Source organism: Schistocerca cancellata, chromosome 3 (genome assembly GCF_023864275.1).
Source record: "Schistocerca cancellata isolate TAMUIC-IGC-003103 chromosome 3, iqSchCanc2.1, whole genome shotgun sequence".
Lineage (NCBI taxonomy): Eukaryota > Metazoa > Arthropoda > Insecta > Orthoptera > Acrididae > Schistocerca > Schistocerca cancellata.
The window spans coordinates 525728812-525748440 of NC_064628.1; the positions used below are offsets into that span (position 1 = coordinate 525728812).

Here is a 19629-nt window from a genome sequence, read left to right on the forward strand (position 1 = left end):
GCCCTATTAGTGGTTTGTTCTTTTCGTCGCCTTTTACGACTGGCAGAACATACCGGAGGCCTATTCTTTTCCCGGGCCTCCACGGGGTTTATTATTATTATTATTATTATTACTACTATTCTATCAATGGGACTGTGGAAACATCACATCTATTACCATTAGAGACACAGTGTAATTCCAAACAGAACATTTCACAATTAGAAATGTCAGTACGAATGATGCAGAACAATTTCTGTCAGAAAGGTAATGCGCATTACATGGAACAGGCGCAGCTTTGTTGTTGTTGTTGTTGTGGTCTTCAGTCCAGAGACTGGTTTGATGCAGCTCTCCATGCTAATCTATCCTGTGCAAGCTCCTTCATCTCCCAGTAACTACTGCAACCTACATCCTTCTGAATCTGTTTAGTGTATTCATCTCTTGGTCTCCCTCTACGATTTTTACCCTCCACGCTGCCCTCCAATGCTAAATTTGTGATCTCTTGATGCCTCAGGACATGTCCTACCAACCGATCCCTTCTTCTAGTCAAGTTGTGCCACAAACTTCTCTTCTCCCCAATCCTATTCGGTACCTCCTTATTAGTTACGTAACCTACTCACCTAATCTTCAGCATTCTTCTGTAGCACCACATTTCGAAAGCTTCGATTCTCTTCTCGTCCAAACTATTTATCGTCCATGTTTCACGTCCATACATGGCTACACTACATACAAATACTTTCAAAAACGACTTCCTGACACTTAAATCTATACACGATGTTAACAAATTTCTCTTCTTCAGAAACACTTTCCTTGCCATTGCCAGTCTACATTTTATATCCTCTCTACTTCGACCATCATCAGTTATTTTGCTCCCCAAATAGCAAAACTCCTTTACTACTTTAAGTGTCTCATTTCCTAATCTAATTCCCGCAGCATCACCTGACTTAATTCGACTACATTCCATTATCCTCGTTTTACTTTTGTTGATGTTCATCTTATATCCTCCTTTCAAGACACTGTCCATTCCGTTCAACTGCTCTTCCAAGTCCTTTGCTATCTCTGACAGAATTACAATGTCATCGGCGAACCTCAAAGTTTTTATTTCTTCTCCCTGGATTTTAATACCTACTCCAAATTTTTCTTTTGTTTCCTTTACTGCTTGCTCAATATACAGATTGAATAACATCGGAGAGAGGCTACAACCCTGTCTCACTCCCTTCCCAACCGCTGCTTCCCTTTCATGCCCCTCAACTCTTATAACTGCCATCTGGTTTCTGTACAAATTGTAAATAGCCTTTCGCTCCCTGTATTTTACCCCTGCCACCGTCAGAATTTGAAAGAGAGTATTCCAGTCAACATTGTCAAAACCTTTCTCTAAGTCTTCAAATGCTAGAAACGTAGGTTTGCCTTTCCTTAATCTTTCTTCTAAGAGAAGTCGTAAGGTCAGTATTGCCTCACGTGTTCCAACATTTCTACGGAATCCACACTGATCTTCCCCGAGGTCGGCTTCTACCAGTTTTTCCATTCGTCTGTAAATAATTCGCGTTAGTATTTTGCAGCTGTGGCTTATTAAACTGATAGTTCGGTAATTTTCGCATCTGTCAACACCTGCTTTCTTTGGGATTGGAATTATTATATTCTTCTTGAAGTCTGAGAGTATTTCACCTGTCTCATACATCTTGCTCACCAGATGGTAGAGTTTTGTCAGAACTGGCTCTCCCAAGGCCGTCAGTAGCTCCAATGGAATGTTGTCTACTCCCGGGGCCTTGTTTCGACTCAGGTCTTTCAGTGCTCTGTCAAACTCTTCACGCAGTATCGTATCTCCCAATTCATCTTCATCTACATCCTCTTCCATTTCCATAATATTGTCCTCAAGTACATCACCCTTGTATAGACCCTCTATATACTCCTTCCACCTTTCCGCTTTCCCCTCTTTGCTTAGAACTGGGTTTCCATCTGAGCTCTTGATATTCATACAAGTGGTTCTCTTTTCTCCAAAGGTATCTTTAATTTTCCTGTAGGCTGTATCTATCTTACCCCTAGTGAGATAAGCCTCTACATCCTTACATTTGTCCTCTATCCATGCCTGCTTAGCCATTTTGCACTTCCTGTCGATCTCGTTTTTGAGACATCTGTATTCCTTTTTGCCTGCTTCATTTACTACATTTTTATATTTTCTCCTTTCATCAATTAAATTCAATATTTCTTCTGTTACCCAAGGATTTCTACTAGCCCTCGTCTTTTTACCTACTTGATCCTCTGCTGCCTACACTATTTCATTCTACCGTATTTCTTTCCCCCATTCCTGTCAATTGTTCCCTTATGCTGTCCCTGAAACTCTGTACAACCTCTGGTTTAGTCAGTTTATCCAGGTCCCATCTCCTTAAATTCCCACCTTTTTGCAATTTCTTCAGTTTTAATCTACAGTTCATAACCAATAGATTGCGATCAGAGTCCACATCTGCCCCTGGAAATGTCTTACAATTTAAAACCTGGTTCCCAAATCTCTGTCTTACCATTATAAAATCTATCTGATACCTTTTAGTGTCTCCAGGATTCATCCATGTATACAACCTTCTTTTATGATTCTTGAACCAAGTGTTAGCTACGATTAAGTTATGCTCTGTGCAAAATTCTACCAGACGGCTTCCTCTTTCATTTCTTAGCCCCAAGCCATATTCACCTACTAAGTTTCCTTCTCTCCCTTTTCCTACTGTCGAATTCCAGTCACCCATGACTATTAAATTTTCATCTCCCTTCACTACCTGGATAATTTCTTTTATCTCATCATACATTTCTTCAATTTCTTCGTCATCTGCAGAGCTAGTTGGCATATAAACATGTACTACTGTAGTAGGCATGGGCTTCGCGTCTATCTTGGCCACTATAATGCGTTCACTATGCTGTTTGTAGTAGCTTACCCGCACTCCTATTTTTTTATTCATTATTAAACCTACTCCTGCATTACCCCTATTTGATTTTGTATTTATAACCCTGTATTCACCTGACCAGAAGTCTTGTTCCTCCTGCCACCGAACTTCACTAATTCCCACTATATCTAACTTTAACCTATCCGTTTCCCTTTTTAAATTTTCTAACCTACCTGCCTGATTAAGGGATCTGACATTCCATGCTCCGATCCTTAGAAAGCCAGTTTTCTTTCTCCTGATAACGACGTCCTCTTGAGTAGTCCCCGCCCGGAGATCCAAATGGGGGACTATTTTACCCAAGAGGACGCCATCATCATTTAACCATACAGTAAAGCTGCATGCCCTTGGGAAAAATTACGGCTGTAGTTTCCCCCTTGCTTTCAGCCGTTCGCAGTACCAGCACAGCAAGGCCGTTTTGGTTAGTGTTACAAGGCCAGATCAGTCAATCATCCAGACTGTTGCCCCTGCAACTACTGAAAAGGCTGCTGCCCCTCTTCAGGAACCACACGTTTGTCTGGCCTCTCAACAGATACCCCTCCATTGTGGTTGCACCTACGATACGGCTATCTGTATCGTTGCGGCACGCAAGCCTCCCCACCAACGGCAAGGTCCATGGTTCATGGGGGAAGGGGCACAGCTTTAGCATCTTGAAATTGATATTGTTTTTGTAGTTATTCTGTCCTATGACATGTCATTTGCTCGAACTGTCTATTTCTTATTTGTCTAACCACGTATTTGTTACGTTCAGACTACAAAATGTTGTAAATTTAGGATACATGTGACCTAAGAAACGGCATATATTACAGTATGGAATGTCAGAATTAAATTAGCAAATAAAAAAAAAAATGCATCCCAACCCAGGATTGAACCCATGACCTCCTGCATGCTAAGCCAACAATCTATCCCCTGCACCAACTATGCATGACAGCTAACATGTGCAAGTGACGAAAGGAACAAAATATCAGTTTAAACCCTAGATTAGAACAGAATCAAAGTGCAAGAAATAAGCTGGAATGAGAATGAATTAAAACCCTTGTGGAACATTATAAAATAAGTTTTCAGCGTGATTACAACTGAACTCACTGGAAAAAAGATGGAAGAAAAACTGGCTGCTGTGAATGGTCCCTTACGTAACATAACTGCATATTGAACAATCCTGGCAGTAGGAAAAGTCTATAGGGAACTGGGGAAGAAAAATGAGAAGAAAGAATGCTACAATGCAACCATGATTTTAACACCTGGTAAATTTTATCAGTTTCCACCACGGTACTCACAGATGAAACAAAACTGTACATAGCAGTGAGCATCAGTAACAAATGATGTACTGGCAAGAAAACTCATTTTCTATACAGCTTGATCTGAAACTGACTGAAAAACACATAAGGGTGTTGACAGACAGGCTTTGCTGAGAAATAATTGTTAAGTAAAAAATTTGATACAGCGTGCCATTTCCAAGTTAATTCATACTGAAGTTAGCTTGTCACACTACTGTGCGCGCAAATTCAAGCTGCCCGCCAGAGAAGGTGCCGCTAAATGTGTTCGTCATTTAGTTTCCTAAAACCGAATAAGAGTGTGATACAAAAATTGGACATGGGTTGACAGTAAGTATTGAACCCAAACCAAAAGCTGTGTAGCCTCATGCACCATCACCCACGCTGTGAGAACAACTGACACTTATTGCATCTGGTGGGCCGCTTCAATTTGCATACGCACTGTCCTGATTGGCTAACTTCAATGGTAATTAACTGGAAAATGGTGAGGCGTACTGAATTTTTCCTTAACAATTATTTCCCAGCACAATCTACACTGCAATGACATTACATACTTTTCGAACTGTTTCTGACCACCCTTCCACTCGGAAGAGGAAAATGACAATATTATGAAAAGGATAGACTGCTAATCACTATATAGCGGAGATGCTGAGTCGCAGATAGGCACAACAAAAAGATTGTCACACAAGTAAACTTTCAGCAAAAAACGCCTTCATCGGAAGCAGACACACACACACACACACACACACACACACACACACACACAGTCTCTGGCTGCTGAAGCCAGACTGCAAGCAGCAGCATATGATTGGAGAAGCAATCTGGGTGGTGGTGGTGGTAAGAAAGAGACTGCAGCGGGGAGGGAGAGGAATAACAGGATAGGGGTGGGGGACAGCAAAGTGCTGCTTGTGGGAGCATACAGGGATGAGGTGGAGAAATGGCAGGGTAGCTAAGTTCAATCAGGAGGTTAGACAGAGGGCAGAGGGATGGGAAGCTGACAAAGAGAAAAGTACAAAAACTGTGGGTGCATTGGTGGAACAGAGGGCTGCATAGTACTGGAATGGAAACAAGGAAGAGGGTAGGTGGTAATGGACAGTGACTAACAAAGGTTGAGGCCAGGAGGGTTACGGGAATGTAGGCTATACTGCAGGGAGAGTTCCCACCCACACAATTCACAAAAGCTGGTGTTGGTAGGAAGGATTTAGATGGCACAGGCTGTGAAGCAGTAATAAAAATGAAGAATGTGTTGGGGAGCATGCTCAGCAACTGAGTGGTCCAGCTGTTTCTTGACCACAACTTGTCAGTGGTCATTCATGCAGACAGCTTGTTGTTTATCATACGCTCATAGAACACAGCACAGTGGTTGCAGGTAAGCTTGTATATCACATAACTGGCTTCATAGGTAGACCCGCCTCCAATGGGATAAGTGAAGCTTGTGACCGGACTGGAGTAGGTGGTGGTGGGAGGATGTACGGGACAGGTCTTGCATATAGTCTATTACACGGATATGAGCTGTGAAGCAAGGGGTTTGGAGAAGGAGTTGCGTAGAGATGAACGAGGATATTGTGTTGTGTAGGTTTGATAGGCAGCGGAATGCCACTGTGGGAGGGGTGGGAAGGATAGTGGTAGGACATTCCTCATTTCAGGGCACAATGAGAAGTAGTCAAAAGCCTGGCAGAGAATGTGATACATTTGCTACAAGTCCTGGTGGCACTAAGTCACAAGGGGAATGCTCCTCTGTGACCGGACAGTGGGACTTTGGGAAGTGGCAAGTGACTGGAGAGATAAGCCAAGAGGGATCTGTTTCTGTACAAGGTTGAGAGAGTAATTACAGTCTATGAAGAACTCAGTGAGACACTTGGTATATTTCAAGAGGGACTGCTCATCACTACAGATGCACCAGCCATACATGGCTAGGTTGTATAGAATGGGTGACAGCTGTCAAAGAGGAGATATTATATGTTTGATATGGACAGAGGTACTGATGTAGTAACCATCTCTGAGCTGAAGGTCAACACGGAGGAAGGTGGCTAGTTGGGGTGAGGAGCACCAGGTCAAGCAAATGGGGGAGAAGGTGGTGTTGTTCTGGAGGAATGTGGATAGGTTGTCCTCACCCTTGATCTAGATCACGAAGACGTCATCAGTGAATCTGAAGCAGGTGAGGGGTTTGGGATTCTGGGTGCTGCCCACTGCTACACCCCGGATTTGTTTGTAGGTGATGCCTTCAAAAGAGAAGTAATTGTGACTGAGGATATAGTTGGTCATGGCGACTAGGAGGGAATTTGTGGTGTGCGTACTGTAAGACCTTCGGTACACACACCATCAGATTATTTGACTTGTCGCTCTAACGAAATAGGCGAGTGTCAGCAATATGTCTCGTGGTCTTATCGTGGCGTGTTTATCTTCTGCCGTTAGGTCAGACGATAGAAATGCCACTTGCACGCTTAGAGTAGCAGATTGACGGTGACCAACTTTAAACAGAACTTCATTAATTTTCACACATATTTATTAAAATAATAAAAAGCATAGAAATTACTTAACTTGATTCTGGATGCTGTTTACAATTGACAATCTGAAGTTCCTTTGGTCTTGGTACGTTAATCTTATTCTCACATATCTCTGATACTTGACAAAGTGTCTATACATTTATCTTCATGGCTATGTACAGGAATATGATAATCTTATTAGGCGCAGACTGAAACTTAACTATAGACTAATGCAGACTGACTAATCGGAGGTCTGTACACTTGTTATAATACCTCGCGCGTTCAGGTATCACTGCGCGAGTGTGATCCGCGAGGAGAAAAGGTTCTACGTTAGCAGCAATCTCATTGGCTGCGTTACATATTAATACGCGGATCGGCGGAAGCAGAATTTGGTCTGTCTCTAAGACAGCGCCACCTCGTAGTGCGGAGACGGACGAGCGCTGCGCCTGCACTGTTGTACTTAGCAGGGCGCGCTCTAGTGGGAAAGTTGTGTATGCACTGACTACGCAGAACTATGTACACAACAGAATCGATCAGGCATTGGCAAAAGTTAAGTATTCAGAAGGAGCAAGGCCATGGGCATTAGGTAGGTTACAGTAAACGGAGGTGCATCAGTAGTGACGAGCAGGGTAACACGTGGTAAAGAAACAGGAACAGTGGAGAGTCAGTGGAGAAAATGGTTGATATCTTTTATACAGGAGTGTAGGTTGCGGGTAACAAGCTGAAGGTGTTGGTCTAAGAGGGCAGAGATTCTCTCATTGGGGGCACAGTACGGGCATCCTGGGTAGTTAGGTTTATGCACTTTAGGAAGCATGTAGAAGGTAGGAGTGTGGGGAGCAGTAGGGTTGAGGAGAGAAATGGACACTGGGGGGGAGGTTCTGGGATGGGCCTAACTGGTAGAGTCATTCTGCCAGGTAATACTTATGGTTCAAAATAACAGTGGCAGAGCGTTTGTCAGCAAGTAGGATTATAAGGTTGAGATCAGTTTTTAGGTAGTGGATTGTGGTTCTTTCTGCGAATGTAAGGTCAGCTTGCATGTTCAGGGATTTGGAGGGTGTTGGTGAGGCAAGGTTCAACATCAAGAAATTCTGGAAAGTTAACAGGGGGTATTTTGGGGGCAGTGGGGATGGATATGGTTGGAGGGAGGAATGAAGTGAGTCAGGCAGGATTCACAATGGTCTTTAGTTGAGTCTGACTTGTAGGGTTGATGGTGAAAAAGTGTTTCCATTGTAGGGACCGGGAGAAGGAGAGGTGGTCTTGAATAAGTCCTGCATGACTGAATTTGGGAATGGGAAAGGACTGATACTTCTGTTGGGCTAAGGCATTTGGAGGAAAAGTTCATAACTGTGTTGTGTGTCTGTTTAGGTTCTGGATTCTGTATGGTAATGGGTGAGAATGTATGAGAGTGGGGTAAATGTAGTAGGACTGCAAGGCAAGGTTTGTCAGCTATATTTGGGGGGGGGGGGGGGGGGGGTTTGCAGGTTGTTGTAGAGGTGGTGGATAGTAGTAGTTCAAGGCGGGAGTAGGAAGTGAACAGGTTGGAGCGTTTTTTTGAGGTGGCATTGTGTATGCTGCTCTAGTTCCTGCAGGGCAAGAGTTTCAATGTGTGATATGGTATCCAGGAATTTGGGACTGCATAGCAGGAGAATTTTACAGCCAGAGGGGACATATTTCAAGGAGGTTTAGGCCTCACTGACATGGTTTTGCAGGACCCTCACCAACATAGGTGAGGGTTAATGACTGGTGGAATCTGAACAGATGGAGGTCATTGTGAAAGGAGGAATTGCAGGCTGTGATGGGTAATTTGATGGTAAGGCCATCGGGGAGGGGGGGCACATGAGCCAAGCAACACTGCAGGAACAGTATGTAGGACTGGGTTCTAGCTAGTGACAAGGAAACTTTTTCTGTATTGACGCAGATGGAAGGAGCAAAGATTCATGGTGGAGGACACAAACGCGACTGCACCTAGCTGCCCTACCCTCTCTCCAACTTGAACCTGTATGCTCCCACAAGCAGTTACCATGCCCCACCCCTACCCTGCTACCCCTCCCCTCCTTGCCGAAGTCTCTTCCCTACGCCCACCACGCAGACTGCTTCTCCCATCACGTGCTGCAGCCCGCAGTCTGGCCTCTGCAGCCAGAGACTGTGGTCATGTATATGTGAGTTGCATTTGTGTGTGTAGAGACTGTGGTCATGTATATGTGAGTTGCATTTGTGTGTGTGTGTGTGTGTGTGTGTGTGTGTGTGTGTGTGTGTGTGTGGGTGGAGGAGGGAGGGGGGGTCTAATTCCGATGAAGGCCTTTTTGTCCGAAAACTTACTTGTTTGACAATCTTTTTGGTTGTGCCTATCTGCAACTAAGCAACTCTGCTATATAGTGAGTAGCAATCTGTGCTTTTCATAATACTGTCATTATTCCATCCTGGATTTTCCATTGGGAGAGGAAAATAGCAAATATGAATATGACAAGTCTGATTATCTTGTGTGAACAGTGCTTTCCTAAGAAGTTCAGCAATATTGGATTATGGTATGAAACTCTGCGATGGAGAAGCGGGAGCTGTCTAGCTTTGTATTATAATAGAAAGCAGCAACAGTGGACATCAACACCTGAAGAGAAGAGGATCTAGTGCACTTATATTGTATGTTTGTAACACACACTTCTTTCCCAGAGGCAGGCTATGACAATGAGGGCCACTCTAGCATGATAAGAGATTCTAGCGTATGCACTTTTACATCTAGGCACTTCTTAGACTGGCTTGTCCAGGTTCAGCTATAAAATCATCATGGCCTGTGGCCTACTGTCACATTGTGTAGGCTTTCAGCCTATACCTTCAGATGTGTACCAAGTCTCTGGAGCTATGGCCTCAGCTGAGTGCAACACTGAGCCACCAAAGGCAGCCAACTGCAGCTCTCTAGTGAGGGAGGAGTTGGAATCTACATCACCTTACTTGTGGCTGTTGTTGTTGTTTGCTAATTTTGTTTGATTTACAGAGTCTTATTTTGGTCAGATTTTTTATTTATTCTTTTTCTGTAGGATATGAAAGTCTATTTATACTACTTGTTACATTCTCAGTGAATTGTTAAAGTCTTGTGACATTAGGGAAGAGCTTTCCATTCCTATTGGGTAGATTTTGAAATGAGATTAATATTGTATTCTAACAAGACCTTAGGATACAGACAGCCATAAAAGTAGTTGTGGCTAGTCACTTTGGCATTTATTATGCGACAATGGAACTATGTTATGATTAGATCCAAAATATGAACTGGATGAGGAAAAAAATTTGCAAATGAATGGTATGGGAGAAAATATCTATTTGCTAATAGACCACCAGAGCTAGCAGTCAGCTCATTGAAGATCTCTGAGTAGCCTTGTGTCTGTGGCCATCTCAATAAATTACTGAACATGTACTATTAACCGCCAAAATAGCAAAAAGAGACTCTTCACATCAAAATCAGTAACACTTTATTTAAATACACAGAGTGTTGGTTATGACAAATGTCAGATTGATGAGTTTTAGATGGAAACTAGAACATGCAATAGTCAAAAACAATCCTGTAACTAATAAACAATGGAATGCAACAACTACTCTAACCGTAAGCACACTAGCATCATAGAATTCAGTGCTTCTGGCAGCTGATGCACATGCACTTTTACAGTGTTAAAAAATTACGCTTGAAAACCACACAAACTGCACTACACTGTAGTGCCACTTCCATCTGCTACATCAGCCCTCACAGGGAAAGCAGAGCAGTGCCCAAAAACCTTGTAGGGAAATGGACTCATTGACCTGATTGTGTCGTGTGTCCAGGAGGTTTCTTTGTATTGACTGTTGTCGGAACCGGCAGTGACGAAGCAGTGGGAACTGGGTCAGGACTATATTGTGTTGTCCTTGTTGGAATTTCTTCTTCAAAGAGGTAGCAGGTTTCATGTGGTCCAATGTCACAGTAGTGGTTTCGCCATTAAATTTAACACCGAAGGTGTGATTTCCTTGTGCAAAACTTTATGTGCTCATGAGTAAGGCGATAGTAACGGGGGTTTAAAGGCATCAGAGCATGGCGTTATATGTGTGCACTTGTGAATGTCTTGATGTACATACATAGCCCCAGTCCTATAACTGGATGGTTGCCAGGGCCGGATGTGGGAGATATGTTCTCTCAACGGGCAAATAAAATGACGAATGAAGTTGGGTAGCTGCAATGACTGTGGATCCCCAAACTCCCCTGGTAGGCATAACATTTCACAGCACACAAGTTCGGCAGCTGAAGCATCCAAATCCAGCTTGTAAGTGTTCCTCAGATCGAGCAGTTCGGCAGCTGAAGCATCCAAATCCAGCTTGTAAGTGTTCCTCAGATCGAGCAAACCTATTGGCAGGGCTGTTCTCCAACTTGCATCATGGTACATCAAGGACTGCTTTCAGTGATACATGCCAGCATTGTATCATCCCACTGCTGGTGGGGTGATAGCTTACCATTCTATGATGCACAGTACCACAATATGTAGTCGGCTGTGCAAACAGGTTGCACTGAATTCGATAGCACTCAGATTTTTGGGGAAAATTTAAGTGTATATTGAAAGGAGAGGGAAATCGGAAATGGGGTGGTGCATTTGTGGCAGTATACAGGAAACTCAAATCCATTGAGACAAAAATTGAAGCTGCATGTGCGATTCATTTGGTCAAGACTCATTATCAGAGGTGGGCATAAAATGGCAATCAGATACTTCTATTGCCCACCAGACTAATCCCCTAATGTAATCAAAAGCTTTAGAGAGAGAACCTCAGTTCACTTGTATATAAGTTCCCCAATAACACTGTAATCATTGTTGGAGACTTTAATCATCCAACAATCAACTGGGAAAATTACACTTTTATTAGGCATAATAAGACATCCTGTGAAACAGTAACAAATGTCTTCTCTGAAAACTACCCAGAACAGATAGATCAGAATCCCGCTCGTGACAGAAATACACTCCTGGAAATGGAAAAAAGAACACATTGACACCGGTGTGTCAGACCCACCATACTTGCTCCGGACACTGTGAGAGGGCTGTACAAGCAATGATCACACGCATGGCACAGCGGACACACCAGGAACTGCGGTGTTGGCCGTCGAATGGCGCTAGCTGCGCAGCATTTGTGCACCGCCGCCGTCAGTGTCAGCCAGTTTGCCGTGGCATACGGAGCTCCATCGCAGTCTTTAACACTGGTAGCATGCCGCGACAGCGTGGACGTAAACCGTATGTGCAGTTGACGGACTTTGAGCGAGGGCGTATAGTGGGCATGCGGGAGGCCGGGTGGACGTACCGCCGAATTGCTCAACACGTGGGGCGTGAGGTCTCCACAGTACATCGTCGTCTCACGCGGTCTGCACGTCCAGCACGAACGCTGGTCCAACTGAGGCGCCAGGTGGAAATGGCATGGCAAGCCGTTCCACAGGACTACATCCAGCATCTCTACGATCGTCTCCATGGGAGAATAGCAGCCTGCATTGCTGCGAAAGGTGGATATACACTGTACTAGTGCCGACATTGTGCATGCTCTGTTGCCTGTGTCTATGTGCCTGTGGTTCTGTCAGTGTGATCATGTGATGTATCTGACCCCAGGAATGTGTCAATAAAGTTTCCCCTTCCTGGGACAACGAATTCACGGTGTTCTTATTTCAATTTCCAGGAGTGTATATTGGATCTAATGGCAACAAATAGACCTGACCTCTTTGAGGATGTCCATGTCAGTATGGATATCAGTGGCAAAACAAGCAGAAAGATATGTACATTCAGCAAGTTCGATAAAAAAATCATTAGTGTCATCTCTCAATGAGGAACCTGAAACTTTCATCACAGGGCAGGAGTATGCAGAGCAGTGGTTCCAACCTTTCCCTTAGAGCAATCATATATTACCTAGTACCCCCTCCCCATCCCCACTGCTCACCCACCTCCACCACTATCAACAACCAACATAAGCACCTAACTAATCTTCTTTTAAACAGTTCCATATCTAAATGACGAAAGATAAATGATATTTAGTGTTTGTAGCTGTTTCATTAAACCATGAACTAATGAGTCAATAAGACAATTGGTACTTCTTATTTATGACACCGCTATTTTATAAAATACTGAAGGAATTTTCAGTGCATTGCAATTGCTACCTACAACTCCATCTCAGAAAAGAAAGCTACTAGTCCACATTGAGGGTAGGCACTTGTTATAAAACTTGCTCGCTGTGCACTACATCTCTCCCTAGCAACACTTGCTTCACCCACACCATCCTGCAACCCCATTTAAAACCAAACAAATTAAAATTCATGTGCTAAATGTGGTCACAGCCAGACACCACACTTGCTAGGTGGTAGCCTTTAAATCGGCCGCGGTCCGTTAGTATACGTCGGCCCCGCGTGTCGCCACTATCAGTGATTGCAGACCGAGCGCCGCCACACGGCAGGTCTAGAGACACTTCCTAGCACTCGCCCCAGTTGTACAGCCGACTTTGCTAGCGATGGTTCACTGACAAAATACGCTCTCATTTGCCGAGACGATAGTTAGCATTGCCTTCAGCTACGTCATTTGCTACGACCTAGCAAGGCGCCATTACCAATTACTATTGATGCTGTAAAACATGTACCGTCAAGAGCGATGTTCACCATTTATGGATTAAAGTTAAGTATTCCAGCAGCTACGTACGTTTTTTGCTAGTCTAATTTCCTTGACCTGTTCCAGACCTCACGCCAGCCTGCGTGAGCTAAAACGCGTGCCTTTCAGCTTCCTCTCAAAAACCGGGTTGGCTCTCTTGCCAATCCACAACACTAAACTTACTGCTTGAAAATCACTTGATTGCTGGACTCCCTACTTCTGCATTGGCAGAAAATGGACAACTTCAGGCTGTGAGTGCTTTGTGCCTGAAGATTGCCACTAATAATAATAATAATAATAATAATACTGTGTAAGCACTACAGCAGTGAAGTGGATAGTGCTTCCTTTTCAGTCTGGCTTTATCTGGCCTGATGTTTATCTATTTAAGGCTTGGAAGCAAAGGCGGTGGTTTTTTCTGCTCCATCTGAATACTTGAGAGACAATACCATATGAAGATGCACTAATTTAGTTTCCTCGATAAATTTTTTCTTGGGCTTAAAAAATTCCTCTTGTTGCTTGGTCCATGTATACTGTCTTCTTTTCGTTTTGAGCTGATTCAACAGTCCGAAAATTACAACAAATCCGTTGATGAATTTGTTGTGGTAATTTACTTGTCCAATGAAAGATTCATGTTCCTGAATATTCTTCAGATGAAGCAGCTTTTTCACTGCTTCCACACTTGCTTCAGATGGTTGGATTCCACCTGCAACAATGATGTGACCTAGGTATTCTACTTTGTTTTTTAACAATTCACATTTCTTTCTATTACATCTGAGGCAATTTCCTTCCAATTACGTGAAAAGCATGCCCAAATTCTTCACAAGCTCATCCACATTTGTGGCTGTGACAATTATATTGTTCAAGTAATTGGCAAATCCAGATTTTGTACTTGTGATTTGTTCCACAAACTGAGGGTACACTGCAGGACCACTTGCTATACCAAGTGGTAACCTCTGGTATTCCAACAGTCCAATTGGAGTATAGACATCTCTCATTATCTTGGATTCTTCGACCAGTTCCAACTGGATATATGCATCTGATAAGTCTATTTCTGTGAACAACTGCCAATCTGATTTTCTGAAAGAGCTCCTCAATGCCTTTTCAGCTGTAGATTTACAGTCAATATGAAATCTCCGCATTTCCTTACCAATTCATTTGGTTCTGATGCAGCCACAACTCGTGCAGTCCATTCGCTGGGCTTCCAGATTGTGTCTTTGGTCAATTTTTCAATTTCTTATTTAACTTTACCCATCACAGCAAACTGTAATTGTCTGGACCTGAAAAAATTTTGGTGTGTCTCTCGACTTTAATTTCAGGACTGCTTTGTAGCTTTTTCCCGTGCCTAAGCCAGGCTGGAAAAGATATTCATGATCCTGCCATAGTTGCTTCTTGGCTTTTATTTTGATCCATCATGTTTGCAATCATTGACTTAATTTCACTAATATTGAAACTGAAGGTACCAAACCAGTTCATGTCAAAGAGACTGGCTGTTTTTTATGAGTTGACCGTCTTCAATGGATGCATTTTGGTTGTTCCATTGTAATTTACCACTTCACTTCAATAATTTTTCCCTTTAAGTTAATCTGGGCTCGAATGAATGTTTTCAGTGATGAACTTGAACTGAAGTATCTGCTGATCCCAACTATTCATAAGCATCCAGGTTTAGTGAGCAAGCTGTACCAGTATCCAAAAGGTATTTCACTGTACAGCCATTGATTTCCAGCAATATATAAATTTTTCTGCTACCATACTTAGGCCAAGACTTATGTTTACCCTGATTAGGGTTCATTTATTTTGAAGAGTTTCCTGATTATGTCCTTCTCTATTCGTAGTGGCAGGTCATTTGAAAAACTTACAGTGACACTCCTGTATTTTCACACTTGTTTGTTTTCACAGTTCAATGAACAGCTTCGTATGCTTCATCAATTTTCGAAACATCATCAAGTGAAGAACTGGTGTATTGCAGAGCTGCGTTCCACATGGTATTATGAGGGGTATGCAGTATAATGACAACTGTGATTGATCTGCCAGTATAAGTAATCTCTTGGCAGTCATGTTCAAATATGAAAGTGCATCTCTTGCGCCACCACGCAAATCAGTCGTCCACTCTGAATATGTCTGCATAGGTTTCTTTTTTGTTTTAAAATGGGCTGATGATTCTTTAACCAGCTTGGTATATTTTTCCTTACTGACATAATTTTCTCAAAAGAGTTGTCAGCAGGCCGAACATATCATTGACGGCCCATGACAGGACACACACCTGTTTCTGGCAGTGATTAGTTAATAGGTGTGCCTCAAAATGTTGATCTAGATGGCCCATATGTGTGTCCCTTCGTTCCTTTCTTCTTTCTAATGTGGGAAATGCTGGTGCACTTTATTTTTGATCTAACAATGTAATGCTGCATTTTTTTCAGCAGTTTTTACAAACCATGTCATTCTTTTGATGCTTCCTGTCATCGTTCCAAAAACTACTGCTCTTGGTGCATCAACATCTGATTCAGTTCCGTGTGTTTTGCCTTTGCTTTTCTGGATCATCATAATGATTCTTTGAATTCTCGTTGCCAGGCAATATGTTATTTGGTTAGTGGCTGCATAAAGTAATTCTTAAAATAGCTGGTATATAAAAATACAAAACACAAAGCAGAAATCTTGTACAGTAATAGTTTAACATACGTGAATGTAACACATAAACAACTGAACACGGAACGGAATTATGGCACTTCTATATAAGCATGAAAATTCTATTAAAATGTAGAAATGTTCAAACATAAAAGTCAGTAAAGTTAATACGAATCTTTCACAGTGTCAGGGCAAGAAGTAGATGGGTTGGATAAACTTTTTGGGGCCTCAGGGAGAAAAGCTTAATAAAGGGTGATGAACACCACTCCTCTGGCCCTCAATCAAGCTTTTCTGCAGGAGGTGTCCTGGGATGGGTGGTGGAGTGGGGACTACTTTCTATCTTTATTTGGTTTTAACTCCCTCAATATCTAATTTTCTTTTCCTTGTATCATAGGTATCATGCTAGTTTACTACCTTTCTCTCTCTTTCGCAAATCTCTTACACTACTGGCCATTAAAATTGCTACACCACGAAGATGACGTGCTACAGACGCAAAATTTAACTGACAGGAAGAAGATGCTGTGATATGCAAATGATTAGCTTTTCAGAGCATTCACACAAGGTTGGCGCCAGTGGCGACACCTACAACGTGCTGACAAGAGGAAAGTTTCCAACCGATTTCTCATACACAAACAGCAGTTGACTGGCGTTGCCTGGTGAAACATTGTTGTGATGCCTTGTGTAAGGAGGAGAAATGCGAACCATACGTTCCGACTTTGATAAAGGTCAGATTGTAGCCTATCATGATTGCAGTGTATCGTATCACGACACTGCCACTCTCGTTGGTCAAGATCCAATGACTGTTAGCAGAATATGGAATCGGTGGGTTCAGGAGGGTAATACGGAACCCCGTGCTGGATCCCAACGGCCTCATATCATTAGCAGTCAAGATGACAGGCATCTTATCTGCATGGCTGTAATGGATCGTGCAGCCACGTCTTGACCCCTGAGTCAAAAGATGGGGACCTTAGCAGGACAACAACCATCTGCCCGAACAGTTCGACGACGTTTGCAGCAGCATGGACTATCATGAACCTGGGTGCACGAATGGCAAAACATGATCTTTTTGGATGAATCGAGGTTCTGTTTACAGCATCATCATGGTCGCATCCGTGTTTGGCGACATTGTGGTGAACGCATGTTGGAGGCGTGTATTCGTCATCGCCATACTGGCGTATCACCCGGCATGATGGTATGGGGTGCCATTGGTTACACGTCTCTGTCACCTCTTGTTCACCTTGACGGCACTTTGAACAGTAGACGCTACATTTCAGATGTGTTACAACCTGTGCCTCTACCCTTCATTCGATCCCTGCGAAACCCTACATTTCAGCAGGATAATGCACAACCGCATGTCGCAGGTCCTGTACGGGCCTTTCTGCATACACAAAAAGTTCGACTGCTGCCCTGGCCACCACATTCTCCAGATCTCTCACCAACTGAAAATGTCTGCTCAATGGTGACTGAGCAACTGGTTCATCACAATACACCAGTCATTACTCTTGATGAACTGTGGTATCGTGTTGAAGTTGCATGGGCAGCTGTACCTGTACATGCCATCCAAGCTCTGTTTGACTCAATGCCCAGGCGTATCAAGGCCTTTATTACGGCCAGAGATGGTTGTTCTGGGCACTGATTTCTCAGGATCTATGCATCCAAATTGCGTGAAAATGTAATCCCATGTCAGTTCTAGTATAATATATTTGTCCAATGAATACCCGTTTATCATCTGCATTTCTTCTTGGTGTAGCAATTTTAATGGCCAGTAGTGTATGTAGCTATTCCAATTTCCATGAATCAACTGACTCCCGAAACGTTGTAATTTATTATAAAAGTGAAGTGAAAACACACACACACACACACACACACACACACACACACACACACACACACACACACACACACACACACACACGCCACTGCCCCCCCCCCTCCCCCCACACACACACAAACACAAACACACACACGTATGTTAGGAGACATGCATTCAGAATCAACAGGAATTAGTAAATTAGTATAGAGTGAAATTCAACAATGTACACACGACATATAATGATGTGAAACAAATACTAAGAAAGAGATAGAGGGGCTGGCCAGTACTTACCTCAGCTCAGTACAGCCGATAGATACACATAAAACAGAACCGAAAATTTACATTCCTAGCTTTTGGAACAAATGTTCCTTCATCAGGGAGGAGAGAGGGGAAAGAAAGGGAAGAAGGGAAAGGAGATTCAGTTACTCACAACCCAGGCTATGAAGCAACAGGGAAAGGAAAATAGGGAGGGTAACAAGGATGGAGGCATGGTTGTCAGACAACCATGCCTCCATCATTGTTACCCTCCCTATTTTCCTTTCCCTGTTGCTTCATAGCCTGGGTTGTGAGTAACTGAATCTCCTTTCCCTTCTTCCCTTTCTTTCCCCTCTCTCCTCCCTGATGAAGGAACATTTGTTCCGAAAGCTAGGAATGTAAATTTTCGGTTCTGTTTTATGTGTATCTATCGGCTGTACTGAGCTGAGGTAAGTACTGGCCAGCCCCTCTATCTCTTTGTTAGTATTTGTTACACGACATATAATATTCTACTTAAGTACCCAACACCACTTGTCAGGAGGAACTTACATGACCCCAGCAGGCTGCTGCATGGACAGGCTGCCACCCATCATTGTCTCGGACTTCTGTTGAAACATGTTGATCTAGGAGATATTCCACCACTCTTAGATATCCATTGGCCGCAGCAATGTGTAGCTATAACAAAAGTTCCTCTGTCTATAAAACAAAAATCTCTGTAAAGTAGTACTATATTAAACATTTATTTGAAAGGCAATGTCAATAAAGATTAAAAACATACATGCAAAATTTAGTATCTGAAAGTAACGTAGACAACCTGCCAAGCCTTACCAGGGTGTATACATGGACAAGGAAAAAAAAAAATTCCCAGATTTCCCGGTTAAAAATACACTTTCTCCCGGGTGAAAACACACTTTTTCCATGTTAAGTGAGAGTATACTTTTTCCTCGGAACAGTAAAATTTATCAATTTATAGAGATTGCAACGCGCTTTTGTAAGCCAGTCGTAGTTCATGTCACGTGATCTCGCCAGCCGATACAGCGGATATTCAAAGCAAAGGACACGTCATGTCATCTGCCAATAGCATTATTACTGTTAAGTAGCGCGTACACACAAACAGGAAAAGTTAATGGTTTAAATTAATATACACAGTGTTGCTACAAGAAAAGAAAAGATTTCACATACAATATTGGTATCAACGATTAATAAGCAGCAAGAGAAGCTTAACTTTCACGTATAACGTTGATCTTCTTTGCGTCTGTTACACTTTAAGATACATCACATAAATGTGCCAGTAAAATTTTTAATAACGGGCTCGAAATTTTTCTAAATGGTCATCCTCAAAGAGTTGATTTTTAAATGAGAGTCAAACGCTCTGAGATTAAAGAAATTCATCGCACATAGTTCATCTTGGGTAAAAGGAAGTTTACTTTGAAAGAAACGCTTTTCAGTCAATCACTCACAATATTTTCCCGCGACCTGTTAGAAAGAGGTTCGTTTCAGCAGTTGCCAGAGAGTGCCAATTACAGATGTCACACCACTTGAGCAGCTACGATGACGCAAGAAGCCCGTATGTTCGTACATGTAAAACATTAAAAGATCTTACGTTACGTCATAAAAGAAACAAGACATCAGAGGATATTCCAAGAGCATCGGAAT

General features: G+C 42.8%; 1 protein-coding gene across 1 annotated transcript in view; it reads right to left on the reverse strand.

Annotated features, from left to right (window-relative positions):
* LOC126175354 (protein phosphatase 1 regulatory subunit 16A) overlaps nucleotides 1–19629 on the reverse strand; it is a 93238-nt gene that overhangs the window by 30015 nt on the left and 43594 nt on the right. The window contains exon 6 of the mRNA XM_049922104.1: nucleotides 18523–18648. Coding sequence (XP_049778061.1) covers nucleotides 18523–18648 — 126 coding nt within the window. The remainder of the gene's footprint in view (nucleotides 1–18522; nucleotides 18649–19629) is intronic.